This window comes from Bos javanicus, chromosome 21, assembly GCF_032452875.1.
Source record: "Bos javanicus breed banteng chromosome 21, ARS-OSU_banteng_1.0, whole genome shotgun sequence".
Lineage (NCBI taxonomy): Eukaryota > Metazoa > Chordata > Mammalia > Artiodactyla > Bovidae > Bos > Bos javanicus.
Window position 1 is genome coordinate 1,441,108 of NC_083888.1, and position 19,604 is coordinate 1,460,711.

Consider the following 19,604-nt stretch of genomic DNA (forward strand, 5'->3'; position numbering starts at 1 on the left):
TTCAGTAGTTGTATGTCACCTTTTGACAAAGGACATCTTAAGCAGGTACGTGATAATATATTACATTCATAGTGAAGAGATATTTCCTAGCATTATTCTGAAGGGACTTTGGCTGGGTGGGGGGAGGTAACATTGTGGTTTAAAGCATTTAGGTGGTTTAGCCAAGGAGCAAAATCTGGGCTAACTCAGGAGGAATTCAAATGGAGAAACTTAGGAATACCAAAATGTTGAAGTTGAGATTACTTGGTATTAATTTGTGACCAGAGAATCAAACACCTTAGAATAAGGATGGAAAAAGAGAATACTATGTTTTGGGGATATTAATAGAAAATTAAGTTTATTTTTGAAACTTTTAAGAATTTCTGTGTAAAATTACATTCAACAAACTGGTAACTTACAGGTGTGCAAAAAATGGGAGATAAGGTCATCAAATAGTGAAATTTGGTGTTTAATTGGTGGGTATAAGAATGAAATAGAGTGATTTTGAGTATCTCAAATAGTACTTTTCATACAAGATTTTCTGCCTGTTTTAAACCATGGTAGATGTGGTGCAGCTTGATCATGCTTTCCTCTGCAGGCTCCATCTACTATTTGAAGCTTCTGCCTCAGCTTGCATTGTTTGTAAGAGAACCTGCGTCATACCTTTATCTGTAGCCTTCCCTTAGGTCTTAAGGATCCTGAAACTTTCCTGTGGACATTGAATTTGGTGGAACAGCAATCATGGTAAGATGTTTATTAAGGTAGAGGGGAGAAAAGCTACTCTCTAAATATATTGGATTTCCAGAGTGTGAGGTGTTTCAGGGTTCTTTAATAGGGAATTAATCTATAGTGATGATACCTCATTGCATTAGATAAAAACTGTAGAAAACCTCTGTATGTTGTCCTGTTATAGAGATCTTGCATTGTGAAGAAAGACAGAATTTTTGGTCGTATTTACAGTGGTGAGGGATCACCTGCAGATGGGGGACTCAAGAGGTCAGATTTCAATAGATTGAAAAGTCTACTTTGAAAATGGATGGTCCAGCAAAACCACGGCCGAGGAACAGGCTTGAAATCAGTGGAGGAGAAAAATGGAGGTCTTTGAGACTTGATTGGTACAGAGGAAAGCAGTCTAGAGAGATACAGCATCCTAATCCATTTGGTGGCTCTGTTTAAGTTTAGGTAACCAAGAACATACATTATTAATGGGAAGGATATCCAAAGGAACTGAAAATTAATTTTTGATGAATGAGAAGAATCTTAGATTTTTACAGTGGTTTGGGGTCTTCCAGAGGGCCACAGTATGGAAATAGTATTTCTGCATATTAAAATTTCAGTGGAGTGGTCACTTGGGATGAAAATCTTTTTAAAAGGGGCCTTAGTGGCACCTTTACAAAAAATTAAGTAAAAGTTTGAGAAACACTGATGAAAGTTCTGAATGATATAAGAAGTGAGGTGTAAACTAGGATAGAGGCCTTTAAAAGAGAACTGAAAAATAATACATTATGTTTACATTGGGTTGACGGAAACTGCAAAGTTTTTGGTGGAGATAGAAATTTCCCACCAATTGTCTAGGTGTCTAGTGGCAAAAGAAATAGTCTTCAGGATCACGTACTCTGTAGGAGAGTGAGATTTGGGATTCGAATTGGGAAAGGACAGGGATTAGAATGATGGTATGCTAAAAGAGAGAACTGGGTTTGGGAATCTATTGGGGAAATCATATATTTAGGGCAGTGGAAAACTGCATAGGGATTCTGAAAAGTAGACCGTTCCATAGAGGAGTATAAGTGGTCCTGGGTCCAAACTTAGTATCCTAAAGGTAAGGTAAGAAAAGATTGACTGCATGATGTTTTTGTTAAGAAAGCAGCCAAATTTGGATTGGTACAGGAGTGGGGAAGAAACAGGAAAGGGTTAGAAAGTAGCTGCAGACAAAGTGATGACTAACTCTTATCTTACTCCTTCCAGACTGTGGGAAAGAGTAGCAAGATGCTGCAGCACATTGACTATAGGATGAGATGTATCCTGCAAGATGGTCGTATATTCATTGGCACCTTTAAGGCTTTTGACAAGCATATGAACTTGATCCTCTGTGATTGTGATGAGTTCAGGAAGATCAAGTAAGGCCACTTTGGGTTTGGGCAGTGGGGTCCTGAGGGAGAGGCAGAACAGTTAAGGGTGAAGGAGGGTAAAGTAAGTAGTTAGGGTACCTGCTGAAGGAGACAGGAAAAATGGCAGTCCTGTCCTGGTCTCATCTCTGAATTGGATGAATCTCCCAGTATTAGAGTCACTGTATCCACACTACTGTTTCATTATTTTTATTTTTTATTTTAATTTTGAAACTACAATTATGAACTAAAACTGAGGAAAAAAGCTGTATGCTACTCTCAGAATAACAATATATATTTATTTAGAAAATTGAGATCGAAGGAATTGTAAGAGTCACAATTACTCTTCATGGTTGAGGACTTGAAATGAGAATAGAATAGTTCAGGCCTGGTCTAGCAGTTGTTCAGCCAGCCTCTCTGCCTGCCCCTTGTTTTGTCTGAACTCTCGTGGTCAGTGTTGATTTGGCATCAGCCTCTAATCTCCCTTGCTTATTTGTTTTGGGGGTTTATCCATGCTCTTTCTCCAGAAATAACTTCAATATGCTTGTGCCTTACCTATGACACAATCCTCTTTGCACCTGTGTTTGAGGAACTTCCTGTAACAATAAGAGCGTGGCACTTGGGAGATCCCAGAGCCATTATACTCAATTGACTTTCCATTCAGAGTATTTGGGTTAGTGCTAGTAATATCTCTAGATGTTCAAAATGGTTTTGTTTCAGGCTCTTATCTAGGGGCAGAATTTATATTGACCATTGGCTTGATATCTTCTGTTCCCACAGTTGATGATACATTGTCCAAAAATTTAATTTGACCAATTCACTTAGAAGTTTCTGTATGAAGAGAAAGGTGATGATGCTTTGCCTGCCTGCTATACACATCTGTTCTCAAATCTTAATAGAATCCATAACATATTCCTTGTCTTTTTGTTTTTATTTATTCTTAATTTTCTTCCTGCATATGAAGTTGGATCATTTCAGAAATTCTAGATGATGAATGCTAAGTTAATGATCAATGTTAAGGTTTTGTTTAATCTACATTTTTACTGAAAACGATTTTTAAAAATTACAACTTTGATAAATACTAAAGACAATTGAGAGTGCTTTAGGTGTATCCTTAATTTATGTCTCATTCTTCAGTAAGTTTTAGGGATAATTTCACCTAAATAAGGCATTATCTATATTATATGGTAGAAGCTGTATGCATATATGATTTTTGCTGCTGACACATGAGGAAATTAGACTAACAGAGGTTCAAAAAGTTTTCAAAAAGATTTCCCCTGATTATATCCATGCATACTCAGTCACTTTGGTTGTGTCCGACTCTTTGCCACCTTATGGACTGTAGCCTGCCAGGCTGCTCTGTCCATGAGATTCTCCTGACAAGAACACTGGAGTGGGTTGCCATCTTCCAGAACTCAGACCTACGTCTCTTATGTCTCCTGCATTGACAGATGGGTTCTTTACCACTAGCACCACCTGGGAAGCCGCTTCCCATGGTTATATAGTATGTGGTAAGTCTAGGAATAAGCAGGTGTCTGCTAATAGGCTGTTATTGCCTGTTGCTGTTCTCATCTCTTATTTCAGTTGTCTTGTCATTAGTATTTATTTAGTTAAAAATGATTTAATTCCCATTTTAACATGAAAACTTGAAGTTTCAATGTTGCCTGTCTTCAAAGTCTTAGCCAGTGTTGATCACTTTATAATGATCTCCTTATAATAGAAATAATTGAATTACTGTGTAGTGTATTAGAAAATAATGCAGTATTGTAGGTCAATTATACTTCAGAAACAAACTCAGAAAACAAGATCAAATTTGTGGCTGCCAGAGGCAGGGCATGGTGGGGTGAATTGGATGAAAGTGGTTAAAAATTATGAACTTCCATTTTTAAGGTAATTAGGTACAAGGGATGTAATGCACAGCATGAGAAATGAGATTAACAGTGCTGTATGTTATATATCAAAGTTGTTAAAAGAGTTTTCAAGGAAAAACATTTTTTTTTTTGTATCTGTAAGACATGTTGGAGGTCCACTAAAATTATTGTGGTAGTTATTTCATGAAATAAGTCATTATGCTATACACCTGAAAGTTAACACAGTATGGTTTGTCAGTTATATGTCAGTAAAACTGGAAGGAAAAAGATAAAATTCCAAGTTTTGCTGTCAATAAAGACCCATATGCTGGAAAAGATTGAGGGCAGGAGAAGAGGGTGACAGGATGAGATGATTGGATGGTATCACTGACTCAATGGGCATGAGTTTGAACAAACTCTAGGAGACATTGAAAGATAGCAAAGTATTGTGCTGCAGTTCCTGGGGCCACAGAGTCGGCATGACTTACCAGTTGAACAATAGCAACAACCATTAAAAGAATCCTAGCAATGTTATTTGCATCTGTGTTTCACAAAGAAGAAATTAGTTTTGCTATAGTACAACATTGAGGGAATATTCTGGAAGTTTGGTGTATAGTAGGAAAAGAGCTCACCTTTATATATCGAGTCTAGTTTTCTTTGTTTTTGTCACAACTCAGTAACTGAGCGTGACTATCTGGGCATGGATTACTGTCTTGATATGTAATTATCTATAAAAATGTTAGTGAGTCGATCCATAACTTACCATACTAAAATTTTCTTCCCATTTATAGGCCAAAGAATGCTAAGCAGCCAGAGCGTGAAGAAAAGCGAGTTTTGGGTCTGGTGTTGTTGCGTGGGGAGAACTTGGTTTCCATGACTGTGGAGGGACCACCCCCCAAAGATGTAAGAAAGATGTAGGACAGGACAGAACATTAATGTGGGAGGGAATCACAGTATTTGAATTATTTCCTAAATGAGTGTACAACAGAGACAAAGTACACTATACCTTTGTCAAAATGTGCCTGGCACTTGATATAAGTTCTTGTTTGTCTATAATGGGAGATTAAGCGTATTCTAATGAGTTATTCTATGTGCTGACTACAATCTAGTTATGGGTAGGAGTGCTGATTTATTTTCTCTTGATAGGATCGTGAAAAAGTGAAAAATATATGGGCTCCCAATTTGACTAGTATACATCTAGTCTGTAGGATGCTTCTCTTGATGCTATTTTCAATATAGAACCTTATATGAGATAGGTTATATGGTAAAATGTTGAAAAGAGGTAATTATTTAGGAATGATTATTGATAGATAGCTTTCATAAATTTGATTTCAAGCTATATATGTATTTTTTTGTTTCAGACTGGCATTGCTCGGGTACCACTTGCTGGAGCTGCAGGGGGCCCTGGGGTTGGCAGGGCAGCTGGCAGAGGCGTTCCAGCTGGTGTTCCAATTCCCCAGGCTCCTGCTGGATTAGCAGGCCCTGTCCGAGGGGTTGGGGGGCCATCTCAACAGGTGAGGCACCAGGAGTGTTATTGAGAGAAAGTACCTGGAATCTGATACTGAGGAGACTGAAAAAACTGAGTGAACATCCTGTACTGTGTAAAGCAGTATATGCTGTAGAGGGAAGAGGGGTACAAATATACATTATGAAGCCACCATGATAGCAGTAACTCAGCACTGATGAGCGAAGAGGAATATGGATGGATAAACCAGAGTTGAGAATGCAAAGGGCTGATGAAGTTAAAAGCGGACATGTTCATTTTAAAGGAGAGTGTGATAGTGGTGATAGTGCGCCTTAAATGAGAAAAATGGGAGAAGTGCATAATTGCTATAATTACTTTGTGTTTAATAAATAGTGTATGATCAGCCTTTTCTTTTCTGTATTTGAATGATGTGAGGAAGTGTTTATATTTACAGCCTGTCTGTGCGTTCTTTCTCAGGTAATGACCCCACAGGGAAGAGGCACTGTAGCAGCTGCTGCAGTTGCGGCTACTGCCAGCATTGCTGGAGCTCCAACTCAGTATCCACCAGGACGGGGGACTGCACCTACACCTGTTGGTCGAGCAACCCCACCTCCAGGTAAGGAATCGATGGAGAATTTGGTTCTAAAAAGAATTCTAAAAGAATTTGGTTCTTAGATACAGATGTGGATCTGGGAAATAAAATTATGATGACCAAAAGCACTCTTTAAGAAGATACTAAATTAAGGCCCAGCCTAACTCCCTAACTAGGAGCTTGGAATATGTTTTCACTTTTGGCCATTGATTTTTAATGAAAACTATGGACTCTTGAATTGGGATGATCTGCCGTAGCAATGGTCAAGGAGAAATGTGTTCAACTCTTTACTTAGTACCTGGCTTATTTCTTTTAACTATTATCTTGTGCTTTATGCTACCATCTTAGCTGATTTATGTGCTTTTTTTTTTTTTCCTGCCATTTTTCTTTCTAGGAATTATGGCTCCTCCACCTGGTATGAGACCACCCATGGGCCCACCAATTGGGCTTCCTCCTACTCGTGGGACACCAATAGGCATGCCCCCTCCAGGAATGAGACCCCCTCCACCAGGGATAAGAGGTGAGTGAGTATTAATAATTTTCTCAGTGGTACTAGCCAGGCCCCTGAATATTTATGTTTGTCTATTTTTTTATGATCTCATGGAATTTTGCTTTTTCTTTTCAAGGTCCACCTCCCCCAGGAATGCGTCCACCAAGACCCTAGGATACTGTTGATCCTTCTTAGTCACTTTTTGTCCTGCAATGCAGCTTGTGAAATGTGTGAAATGTTTGTGAGCTTTTGTCCCCTCTGCTCCATTAATATTAGCTAATAAATGCATAGAGCAATTAAACTGTGAGGTACTGTTGTACATTTTTTGCCTTTTGATGTTTTTTAGAGGTCAGAGTTAAGATTGGGATTTTTCTGGTCTTGAAGTTATTATGGATGAGGTAAATTCTGTTAACCAACTCATTTAAATAATTTTGTCTTTGTATGTCTTATGGTGAAACGGTTATGATAGTTGTTTTAGCTTAACAACTTTAACTTTGTGCACTGGCTGGTATCACATAATAAACTTTATACTGACCCCTCTACTTTACCATGCCGTATATACTTGAAGGAAAGTAGGGATGTGATGCCTTGTAAGGCCATCTTATAGAAGGAAACTGATACTGGATTAGATTTTGTTTCTTCAATCAAAGTATTTGAAATAGGAAGGTTCTTCCTTCCTTGCAAGCTTACTTCAGTTGATGACCTTTTTGGACATAGTGTCCTTGTGCCCGTCTGGTCAGAGAGATGACATGATCCTGGAGTAAATCATCATTTCCTACCAGTGAGTAAGTATTTACAAATTTTTAAATGAGTGGTAGAGTATGGGTCCCAGGACACTTCTTTTAAATTTAACTTTTAGGCTGCACTGTGCAGCATGTAGGATCTTAGTTCCTTGACCAAGGATCCGATGCCCACCCCCTACATTGGAAGCATGGTGTCTTAACCACTGGACTACCGGGGAAGAACCTAGTTGACTGTTAAGTACCAGTTACAATCATATCCAGCTGCATCATTTAGTGATGTATGGGAAGTTCAGAGAAGTAGACAGTATCTTCCAAATAAGTAATTAATGAATGCCCAAATATCTGGTCTAGTTAGAGTTGATATGGAACAGTGAAATCTCTTAAAAGGAAGAGGTTGGAGGTTTTAGGTTTTATGGCTAAGGTTTCAACTGGACAATAAATGAGTCCTTATTGATTGTAGCAATTAGCTTGTAAAACACCACAGTTTAAGACTGGTAATAACTCCTTAGTAATTTAAGACTTGTAGACTAATTGTCTTCTGCTTTGATTTTATCAGCAGAGATTGTATCTGTGTCGCCTTTTCCAGCTTTTAAATCATGGCCTTTCAAATTACAGTCTCTGGAAGAAGAGGGGCATTCAAAATGACTACAGGTGCTGGCCCCAACTTTATATGGTCTATCCCAAAGTAATTTTTAAGATTAATGGCTACTTTCAGGTAAGGAACAAAAGCAGCCAAGCCTTCCTTGGTTTAGGAGATTTTATAATACATGTGATAACTTTTTTTTAGAGTTTGTGAATGTTACAAAGAATCTTTGTGGTAACAGAGCTCCAGGCAAACCATTCTCTTAGAAAATTGACCCTGATATATATGACAGATATACAACCCTCATTTTTTAGAGAAAAAGTATGTAGAGAGTTTTATTTTCTAAGAAGGCTGCTCTCTGGATCAGCTTTAAATAATTTGTGGTACTTTTTTATGTTTTTGGAAAGAAAATACTCATCCATGTATAGATATGCTGGTGTGCATAGCCTTTAGATATGCATATTTAAAGACTACTTGTTCTCTAATACTAATTAAAGATGGCCTCTTTTGCAAGTTAGACGTTAATGGCAAGAACCCTAGATTATGCAAAAAGCTTACTTCCATTATTTTTACTTGGTGATAATAGTATTTTTCTCTGCTTAGAACTTGAATTTTTTTTTTTTTTTTTTTTGAAACTCTTCATTGTAGAATACATACTAAGAAAACTTAGGTGTAAGAGAAGTATGGGTATTTTGTTGTGGATTGCTAGATCTGCTTCTACAAGGTTCTTTTGCGGTCACATACTAGTACCAACATAGTCAGTTTTTAGACACTCATGGAAGTAAATACTTGATGTCCCTAAGAGTTTCTCCTACATACCTGCATTTGAATGCATGTTTCACCTAAAACATAGTGGGACAACAACTTCCTGGTTTCCTGTTCACATTAACTGTAATTTAATGTAATTTACTGTAATGTTCACATTACATTCACTGTGGCTCCATAAAGATATACATATTGTATAGCAATGTATATTTTTATTGTGGTTTTCAGTAGAATTCTGGGACTTAAAAATTGAAGTAAGAATTTGGTATATAATAATTATACTACCTTTCTGGTTTTGAGTTGTTTGTGGTATTCTGTGCTTATGTAATAGGCAGACTGGACTTAGTATAGAAGCATGTCACATGTGACATAGTTCCCTGCTTCCATAGATTCATTGGTACTCACCTGTGTAATCATGTCTAATTTTAGAAGTCTTGTAATTTTTCCCAGTTTCATTGATAGCACTGTATAAATTTAAATAAATAAATTCATAAATTTAAATTCATAAATAGCATTGTATAATTTTAAAGTACATAGAATGATGTCTTGTAATAAGTATATATTGTGAGAAGATTACCACAGTAAGATGAATTACCACATCTATTTCCTTATGGAGTTATTTTTTGGTAGTAAGAACATTTAAGATCTATATGTAAAATTTGTCATAGCAGATTTTAAGTGTACCGTATATTAACTGTAGTCATCATGTTCTACATCAGATCTTTAGAATTTATTCATCATATAATTGAAAGTTTATTATCTTTGATCAGCATCTCCCCATTTCTTCTACCCCCTAAGCCCCTGGCAACAATCACCATTCTAGTCTTCAGATTTTTTAGATTCTGCATTTAAGTGAGATAAAAAATTTTTAACTTTTGTAAACAAAACTCAACATGTATCTGAACATCTCATAATACAATACAGGTTTGTAACTGACTACTTGCTGAAATGAGTAATAAGTCTTATTTGAAATTAACACAAGCGTTTTTTTCTGATATTTGCAGCATTTTGAAAATTCTCCCATTTTCACACAATCCCATAAAGTACTCCCATAAGTAAATGAAATCATTTTTTTCATTCATTTACTTATGGGAGTACTTTATGGGATTGTGTGAAAATGGGAGAATTTTCAAAATCCTGCAAATATCAGAAAAAAACACTTGCTTGTGTTAATTTCAAATAAGACTTATTACTCATTTCAGCAAGTAGTCAGTTACAAACCTGTATTGTATTATGAAATGTTCAGATACATTCTAACTCCTTTGGGATGGGCCATAAATATAAAAATGTTCAGAATTTGAATTTTCCTAGATAAAGCAAATCATCATGGCTTTTTTTTTTTTTTTTGTCTTGAAACTTTTTCAGTCATATGCAGTGCCTTTTTGCCCACATAATTGATGCCTCTGAAAGGAAGAGAAAATTTGGTTTCTGAATTTTCTGATGTGTCAGTGTGGCTCCTACCCAGTAATGTTGCAACAGGCTAAAAATATTACTTAACGACCTTTAGGACAGAACAAACCACACCAGGTAAAATAATCTTGTTTTTTAAAAAAAAATCATATTGCAGAGGCCTTGGCTAGATTTATGATGACATAGGACCTTGTCTGAACATGATGATTTCAAAGTTTGAGCTTAAAAGGACACTCTGAAATCTAGTCAATGTGCCTCAATAGACTTTTCAGACAACATTATTCTTGGCAAAAAATGTTGTTCTTGACATGTGAAAGCTGAATAGCTAGAATTGGCAGGTGTAGTAGTACACTTTGTGCCAATTCTTCAGACATCCCTTGTTTTCTTTTTGTAGATTTTTGTAATTATTTTCTTTTTTTCTTCCTTTTTTATATGTGCACACACATATATATATATATGTATGTATACCACAAACACTGTTCAAAGCAAAAATGGAAGCTCATCTTTGGATCTCAGAAGGCACATATGTGACAAGGTGGAAACAAAGACAGAAACAAGATCAAAATAAAGGAAACTACCACATCTTGGATCAAACACTGGAAACCAGTTCTAGGTGTCTAAGTGATGTCCAGAAGGAATGTTTATGGAATATATTTTATGAAATGCTGTGAGTGTGGTAAGTGCTGTCACACGAATGTTGGTGTTTAAGGACAGTTTATTTCTCTTCAGTTGTCTGCAGTTGATCAATGGGATCAGAGCCTATCACAGAGTAAATGTTTAAGAGAGATGCCATTACTGATTTTTAAAAATGTTATTAGATACTTATATTAGTGAATATTAACTTGTATTAGTGACAGATTAGAATCTAGGGCTATCTGATATCTAATGTTATACTCTTAATACTCGGTAGTCATTAAGTTAGGCTCCTCTCTGGGAATAGCTGTTTAGTAAATATCAGGATTTATTGTAGAGAACCTAAGTACTTTGTCATGAAGTTTACAGGGTATTCATAGGGATACATTTTAGTCATTTTTTGTCAAAAGTGGAAATACCTGCAATTTGAGTTCATAGGAGTGAGCATATCTTTGTTGCTTAGTAAGATGATGAAGTTCTACTAGAAGAGCAGTATTTGAAATCTAGTTTTGCTTGTTCTAGATTTGAATGTTGTTAAGTAGCATCAGATATTCACACAGCCAGTGTATCTTTGCAAACAGTGCATAGGGGCAGTTAGTACAGGGGAGCTGCTCCTTTATTGCTACAGGATACTTAATTCAGCTTTTTAAATGGTAGATGAAGAGTCTTGTTTCTGTTACGTCTGCCCTTCAGTCATAAAAATGACTAATAAATAAAAATTTCAAAGAAATAGTAGGTGTTTTAAGAAATATTTCTAAGAATAGAAACAATCTCAGTGAGTAGTATGTTTTCTTAGACATGGTAATTTCTACCTTCAGTGGCAACCCACTCTAGTGCTCTTGCCTGGAGAATCCCATGGAGGGAGGAGCCTGGTAGGCTACAGTCCATGGGGTCGCAAAGAGTGGGACACAACTGAGCGACTTCACTTTCACTTTACCCGGTCTGGTGAACTTGGCTGGACACTGGCTTTGAATTTTAAATAGACTGAGCAGTTTTTTTGACTAAGTGAATTGTGGCCCTAAGTGATGTCAAAGTAACAATACAAATATTCCATCCGCCAGAACTGCTGAAGTCACAAAGAAGAAACTTATGAAAGTCTTGTTACAGAATAATATTTTTGTTGTCTAAGATTATAACATGGCAGGTTTTGGAAATATGGTTTTTCTAATATTGGAAATATTTCTAATACTGGAAAGATAGATTTTTCTAATATTCTTCCTTTATTAGAATGAAACATTAATGGTTCACTGGAGGCCTTGGTGTCATTATGACTTTTCTTTCACCAAAGCCTATAATAAAAATTGGCATCTAATAGGTTTTTGATAGTAATTTTTGTTACACTATTGTCTTAATTATTGGTAAGTACAAAAAGTTGGCCTTATAGGCAAAATTTGGCTTTCAGTTTAACGTTTATTTTCTGATTGTTTTTTTGTAAGGATTGAGTCAAGAAGTAAGAAAATTTATTGTGCCAGCCAGAATCTAAGATCAGGGAGTTGTGTAGTACAGCTCTGCACCTTGTAGCTTGTGGGATCTTGGTTCCCAAACCAGAGATTGAACCCAGGCCCTCAGTAGTCAAAGTGTGGACTCCCTATCGCTGGACTGCCAGGGAATTCCCTGGGTAATACTATACTATCTTAAACTCACTTATGTGAGAGTTCCAAATTTTGATTTGGGGCTTTGGTGAAGAGAGAAATGTGTATCTCTTACTGAATGCCTTTATCTGTTTCATTCTGGCTCACTGGGGAATAAAACTTCTGTGTTTAAAAAAAAAATGCTTTTTAAAAAAATGCTAAAGACAAAAACATAAAGATGTTATTTATGGCTGCACTGGGCTTTTGGTGCTGTGTGTGGGCTTTCTCCAGTTGTGGCGAGCAGGGGCTGCTCTCCTTGTGGTGGTTGGGCTTCTCACTGCAGTGGTTTCCTTGTTGCAGAGCTCAGGCTTTAGGCATGTGGAGGCTGTTAGGTTAGCAGAGTATATTGATTATTCTCTTGGTTTTTATAATGTGCCGTAAACATCATTCTACAACTCATTGTAAAAGAAAAGACTTTGAATAGTTGCTTTTAAAATTGCAAACACATGTACAGATAATTCAAAGCAAATAGTGGCAAATAAGCAGGAAATAATTCATAAACATCCTTTTAAAATCATTGTGTAATATATATTTAACTATCAATTTTACAGAGATTTGAAACATGGTGTCAACTTGAAGGTGATTGGCTGTCATTCATGGACATGAATGGGGCCTAAGAAAGATGGACAAGGATTTCATCCAGAAACTTAGAATCTTTTTTGCACAGTAGCTACTGTGTTACATAGATGGCTGTTTTGGAGCTGCTTTTCATACTGAAACTTCTAACTGGTCCCCTTACTTCCAACTTCAGATTCTGTAATTTATCTGTTGGCCAGAACAATCTTTGAGAAAGATGATGAAACCACGTCGTGTTCTTCATAAATCTGCAATTGACATGTTTCAGAAGTGTTAGAAATAAGCAATAATTGGAAAAGAGGACAAAGGTTTATATAAACTGATAATATTTTGAGTATTTTTTTGCCACTGTGAAAATTGGAAATTTTCCAGTTCTAGTTACTGAACATTTGGATTCATAAATTTCAAACTCCTTTCCTCTTACCCTTTGGTCCACAAGAGTCTCAAGATAACTTTGCACAGCAAGATACAATGTGCAACTCAGGATGGTGTTAGGGTAGTTGTGCAAACTTTTTTTTTGTATTAACATAGATGAGCAGACTTTTCTGGAGTATTCTGAGCAATTTTACTTATTGACTGATAAGGAATTCTACACCTCTTGCCAATTTAAAGCGTCTTTTGCCGGGGAACTTCTGTATAGATACTTTCTAGATCTTTAACTCTGCATTGATTTGCCTGATCCAGCAGCATCAGGACAGCAACTCTCATTCCAGATTTCTCTCCAAGATTCAAGTATGTGAAGGGTGTCCACTGAATTGAAAATTATTTCAACTCGGTAAAACTTCCAAGTATTGGCTAGTCTGGACAATATCAAGTACATGTAAGCTAACCCTATAGGAATATGAGGCTAGGAAGGGAAGGACAGTGCTTCTTGATTTCAGTTAGAAGCTTTACCATATACACAAATTATAGACAAAATAAGAGTTTAGTACTGGCCTGAACTTCGTCTTGGTTCTGAAATATTGATATTTCATTAGCAGTCTTTGGATTGGTGAGGAATAGTAATTGCCTTGCTGTGGATTATCACAGTTACCAGTCAAAGCCCTATATATATGGCATTTGTGTACATTTATGATAAACAGATCTTAATTGCGTTTACTCTAAATCTAATCCCATTAATTAATTTGACATTTGTAGCTTATGAATGTTTTTAAATACTTAGGAAAATTGTGTTTGGGTAATGGTATTGAGATACAAAATACTCTGAATGATGAATTGTTCATTGAATGTTGGGAGGTGAAGAGAATGAAATTCAGCATGTAAGAGCTTAATTGTATTCTTTCTTTGCTTAATCTTTTGGAATCTAATATTCAAGTAGATAGGTCTACATTTATAATCATCAATATATTATTTTTATATAAGATAATACAGCTTGTTTCCTAAGAAAGTTTCTAAAAATACATTTGGTAAAAGTGTCTTCTGGAAAAGACTTTTAGAAAGGGATTCTGAGGACATTTTGTAAGCTGTACAGAATTTTGTATTGTTTATGGCTGGCAAAAAGAGAAGGACATGGAAATGTCTAATATTACTCTATCATAAAAGCAAAAGAAGGCACTGCTATTGTTTATATGCATTTTAAAAATACTATGTATGACATAACCAAATATAATTGCTTCGTGACATTTCTCAGTGTGTTGCAAATATTAACAGAGTTTGTTAATATATATAGAAGAATTATTTTTAATACATGATTGTAGAAATAAGGATTGTTAGAATACCTCTGAATGATGTATACATTTGAAATCATTTGATTGGATTATTGCAATGGCTTTTTGAGATGAGAGAGATTGTTTTGTATTCAACTGTCACCTAAGAAATGCTATTAAGGGTGCTCTATCTGGATGTAGATGTTATCCTGTAATGACATTTATGTTACAGTTTTTTATGGTATGAGATTGCCTTATTAAGATGAAATTTTTGCACCAGAGAAGAGCTTCTCAATGCTTACATAATCAGGATTGAGTGGGGATTTTTTATTGCTTTGTACATAATAGAAAAAGTACTGTTCTTTACCATCCTGTCATGCATAGAGATGGCTGACATTTCAGTTAGTAGAATATAATGTTGGTTACTGAGGTATTTCTAGACCACTTTGTCTTAGGCAAATAAAAGCTGAATTTAGGAGACAGAGAATAGGGATTTTTGGAAGATTGTGTATGTATATGTATATGCATGAAGAGCGTTCTCAAATAGCATCCAGACTTTGCTCCATGATCAGATGTTGGGAATCTAAATATATTTGATCAATATTCTAATTTCCAACCAATATTAATTCATTTCTGGTAAAAGTTGTTAAACAGTTTGTTACAAGCAATGTTAAATTTTTTGTTTAACTTGTAATTGTCTATATCATTGTAAATTCATATCAACCTAATAGGATAGAAATATTTTTGTTTGCCAAAAGAAATGTTCCTTCCACCCTCTCAGTATGTTCATTGGATCATTAGACACAATTTTTAGGTTTTGAGAAATACATAGTGTGGAGTACATAGTGTGGAGTATCTAATGTAAATATATCATTTTATGACAGGATTCATCATGGTGGAAACATCACTGGACTGCTTTTATGTTTTTCAGATATATTTGTATACAAAAAGAACACAACTCTTTATATAACTTAGAGAAATCTTCACATTTGGTAATAAAACAGCATAGGCTAGAAAAGTTTTCATTTGCCAGTGGCATTTGACTTTTAATGAAAATAGTGAATTATTGTTTTAAAGTATTTATTTATAGTTGTATAGACAATATGTAAGTTTTTATGGGTGATGTTAGTGATAGTATATCAGACCTAAGTTGGTTAAATAGTGGGCTGATGAAAGGAATTTTTTTATATTATGTGTATTTAATAGCATTATTATATGTTTTTAGGCATATGAGCTATAATTTATGCAGGTTTTATAAAATATTAACTAAGCAGAGAGTGAAAATTTTGCCTATTTTCAGACTATCTGAATAAATAATTGGGCAATTAAGGGATTTTTTTAGATGGTGGTCAATAAAATAGAATATGTAGTCGTTTGCTCTAAACATTTAGTCCATGTTTTGTAGGGATGTTTTTACATACATATCCATGTATACATATCAACACATATGAATACATGCACATATGTGTGTATAAAACTAGTGATACTAAAAGTCATAGAATGGCAATATTTTGGGGGCCAGTTATCATTTGGCTTTAGTCTTAGGTTCTTTGGGTTGTTTGAGGGCAGATAATACAGGAGGCTTTAGTTTATGAACTTTATGTATTGCTGGAGAATATAGTAAGGCTGTTAGATATGTGGGAAGCAAATGTTAGTTTTTTAAAATGACATCTACTTAGGATTTGCCTGGTAGGCATGTATTTTGTGAGTACCAAACTGATAGACTAAAGTTAAAACACTGTTTTGACGAATTGCTAAACTACTTGTATTTGGGATATTTTTGGTTGCTAGGGATTGATCTCTTACTTTGCTTTGTATATTGAAGATACATGCTATTTCATAAAATATTTTTAATTTCTGTCAATAATTTTGGAATACCTTTTCATTGAAACTTTAAAGTTACAGTCATTGTTTGATCTTAGATATAGCAGAGTGAGCATCTTCATGAATTAGGCTTGAATTTTGATGGTTTTCTGTTTATTGTGTTCTTGAGGTTTTTTCCATTAGACATTATTTGTTAGAGTGTAGAAATCATCATTCATATTTTTAAATACATAGACTTGTATTTCCATCTAAATTTTGAGTTTTAAATATTGGAACAGAGTAAGGACACATTCCACACTTGTCTAGCAGGCAAGCTCTTCTTTAATAAGTTCCTAGGTGTTCTGAAACCGCACGCACGCACATACACACACGGAATCAATATATTAATGTTAAACTAATGGTGAAATATATATATTATGAATAGAAGTGTTGCATGACCATTATGTGTTTATACTTAGTCTGTATGGGGGGAACAGTATTAGGTGGTTGTGTGCCTGTGATCAGATTTTTGTTTCTTATCCATATATCACTAGATGTTCACAAATTTCTGTCATACTTTTGAATACATATTTACCTAAAATTCATAGCACATAAGCTTTATGCTTGTCAAAATGGAATGGTACATTAACTCTCACTGTTCTTGAGTGACTCTTATAATGCTGTATATGCAGTTAAAAACATGTGTTCTTTCTAGATACATGCATTTCTTATATAATTTTACCTCTAATTGTGGGACATGTATGTGTAACTTATTTTCCCAGATGTGCTAAGGTTCCTGATGCAATTCATTTTTCTAAAGAAAATTTTATAGAAATGTTTGTGTTCACTTGCTAACATGACAATAACCAATTTTGTAAATAAGGAGCAAAAGTAATATTTAGTTTTAAACATGTAATATTTCTAAATGTACTGAGAATCTAAAAAGTTTAACTTTATTTCATTGTAAATGTTAGTACTGTTGTCTTTTAAAATCAGCATAGCAACGAAGTTGACAAACAGGCCCTTGGAGCTATGCAAATTGGTTGTTAAGTGGAAACACTGACAAGATTACACATTTACCCTGTTCTCATGTAGAAGAATTGGCCATTGTATCAAGTACGTATATTTAAAACTTACACCATGTAAATTCTTTTGGTATATCTAATTCAAACCAAGATTCCTGATATATTTCATTTATATTATTTTTATTAAGAGCAGTTTCAGGTTCACAGAAAACTTGAGAGGAAGGCACAAAAGATTTTCCATGTACCTTCTACCTGAATACTTGCATAATTCCCCCCATTATCAACCTAGTACACATGAAAATCCACCTCCATGATCAAATCCCCTGTGAGAGTTGTACATTTGTTAAAATGGATGAGCCCACATTGACACAATCACCCAGTGTCAGTAGTTTATATACATTAGGATTAACTCTTGCTTTTGTACATTCTGTGAGTTTGGAAAAATGTATAATGACATGTATTAATCATCATCATATTGTAATGGCCCTAAAAAGCGTCTGTACTCTAACTACTCGCCCTTCTTATCTTTTTTAATCTTTATTTTTTTCCTCTTAACATTCAAATTAAAAAATGACTTTGTCAAAGATATTTTGTACTACCTCTTGGAACAATACACAGTTCTGTATGTGTTCCCTTGGTTGCATGACAATATTCAAGACAGCTTTGTAAATAGGCAGATATAAGGTTTTAATTTTTAACATCTAGACGTTCTAGATGTATAGAGTCTCATAAAGTATAATTTTGTAAATAATTCATTGTAAAGCTCCATTGTTTTCTTTAGAAATCTCAGCAGTGAAATTGATGCTGTTGTGGGTTTCTTGAGCTATATACCTGTTCAGGGATCTGCTTTCTGATTTATGGAAAAGCAAGAGTTAAAATGGTACTTTTTCATTTTTGGATTCTCATCTAAAAGAAAGCTTTATATTTTAATCATTGTTTAGTGCTTAGGTTTTTGTACATTAAAAAAGTCAAGTCATAATTTGTAGTTGTACTGCTGATAGGGCATTATATATTTTAATCAAAGGAAGTTGTATCTTATAAGATTTTATTGTCTTTGAATTATACAGTGTTGTATTTAATTGGAATGCATGACAACATACAAGACAACATTGTAAATAGCAGTAAAAGAATCATTAAAAAATCTAGTTTTTCTAGGTGCATGGGATTTCACTAAGTATAAATTTGTAAATATAACAATATCATGAGGTGGCTTCTATGAATGTATTAGCAGTGGAATACAACTCATAATTGGCTTTTAGGACTGTGTAATATTTTGGTGTTCAGTTGCTCAGTCATGTCCGACTCTTTGCGACCCCATGGCAGCATGCCAGGCTTCCCTGTCAAGTACCAACTCCTGGAACTTACTCAAACTCATGTCCATTGAGTGGGTGATGGCCCTCCAACCATCTCATCCTCTTTAATCCCCTTCTCCTGCCTTCAATCTTTCCCAGCATCAGGGTCTTTTTAAATGAGTCAGTTTTTTGCATCAGGTAGCCAAAATATTGGAGTTTCAGCTTCAGCATCTGTCTTTCCAGTGAATGTTCAGGACTGATTTCCTTTAGGATGGACTGGTCCCTTGGAGTCCAAGGGACTCTTTAAGAGTCTCCTCGAACACCACAGTTCTAAAGCATCAATTCTTTGGCGCTCAGCTTTCTTTATAGTCCAACTCTCACATCATACATGACTACTGGAAAAAATCATAGCTTTGATTAGAAAGGACTTTTGTTGGCAAAGTAGTGTCTCTGCTTTTCAATATGCTGTCTTGGTTGGTCATAACTTTTCTTCCAAGGAGCAAGCGTCTTTTAACTTCATGGCTGCAGTCACCATCTGCAGTGAATTTGGAGCCCAGAAAAATAAAGTCAGGCTTGGTTTCCACTGTTTCCCCATATATCTGCCATGAAGTGATGGGACCAGATGCCATGATCTTCGTTTTCTGAATGTCCAGTTTGAAGCCAACTTTTTGACTCTCCTCTTTGACTTTCATCAAGAGGCTCTTTAGTTCTTTGCTTTCTGTCATAAGGGTGGTGTCATCTGCATATCTGAGGTTATTGATATTTCTCCCGGCAATCTTGATTCCAGCTTGTGCTTCCTCCAGCCCAGCATTTCTCATGATGTACTCTGCATATAAGTTAAATAAGCAGGGTGACAATATACAGCCTTGACGTACTCCTTTTCCTACTTGGAACCAGTCTGTTGTTCCATGTCCAGTTCTAACTGTTGCTTTTTACTTTTCCAGTGGAGCACATTTTTCCATAACTCTCCACCATGACCCGTCCATCTTGGGTGGCCCTACACAGCATGGCTCGTG

The 19,604-nt window shown here is 35.4% G+C and overlaps 1 protein-coding gene and 1 non-coding gene across 2 annotated transcripts; both read left to right on the plus strand.

Moving 5' to 3' along the window:
* The first annotated feature begins 633 nt into the window (after positions 1-633).
* SNRPN (small nuclear ribonucleoprotein polypeptide N) lies at positions 634-6,788 on the plus strand. Its single transcript, XM_061394187.1, has 7 exons — positions 634-723; positions 1,945-2,096; positions 4,726-4,837; positions 5,296-5,448; positions 5,877-6,015; positions 6,386-6,511; positions 6,618-6,788. Exons 1-7 carry the CDS (start codon positions 721-723, stop codon positions 6,653-6,655), a joined length of 723 nt encoding a protein of 240 aa, XP_061250171.1. The 5' UTR covers positions 634-720; the 3' UTR covers positions 6,656-6,788.
* A 3,363-nt stretch (positions 6,789-10,151) lies between these two features.
* LOC133234832 (small nucleolar RNA SNORD107) lies at positions 10,152-10,225 on the plus strand. Its single transcript, XR_009732329.1, has one exon. It is a non-coding gene; the product is annotated as a small nucleolar RNA SNORD107 (small nucleolar RNA).
* The last annotated feature ends 9,379 nt before the right edge of the window (positions 10,226-19,604 follow it).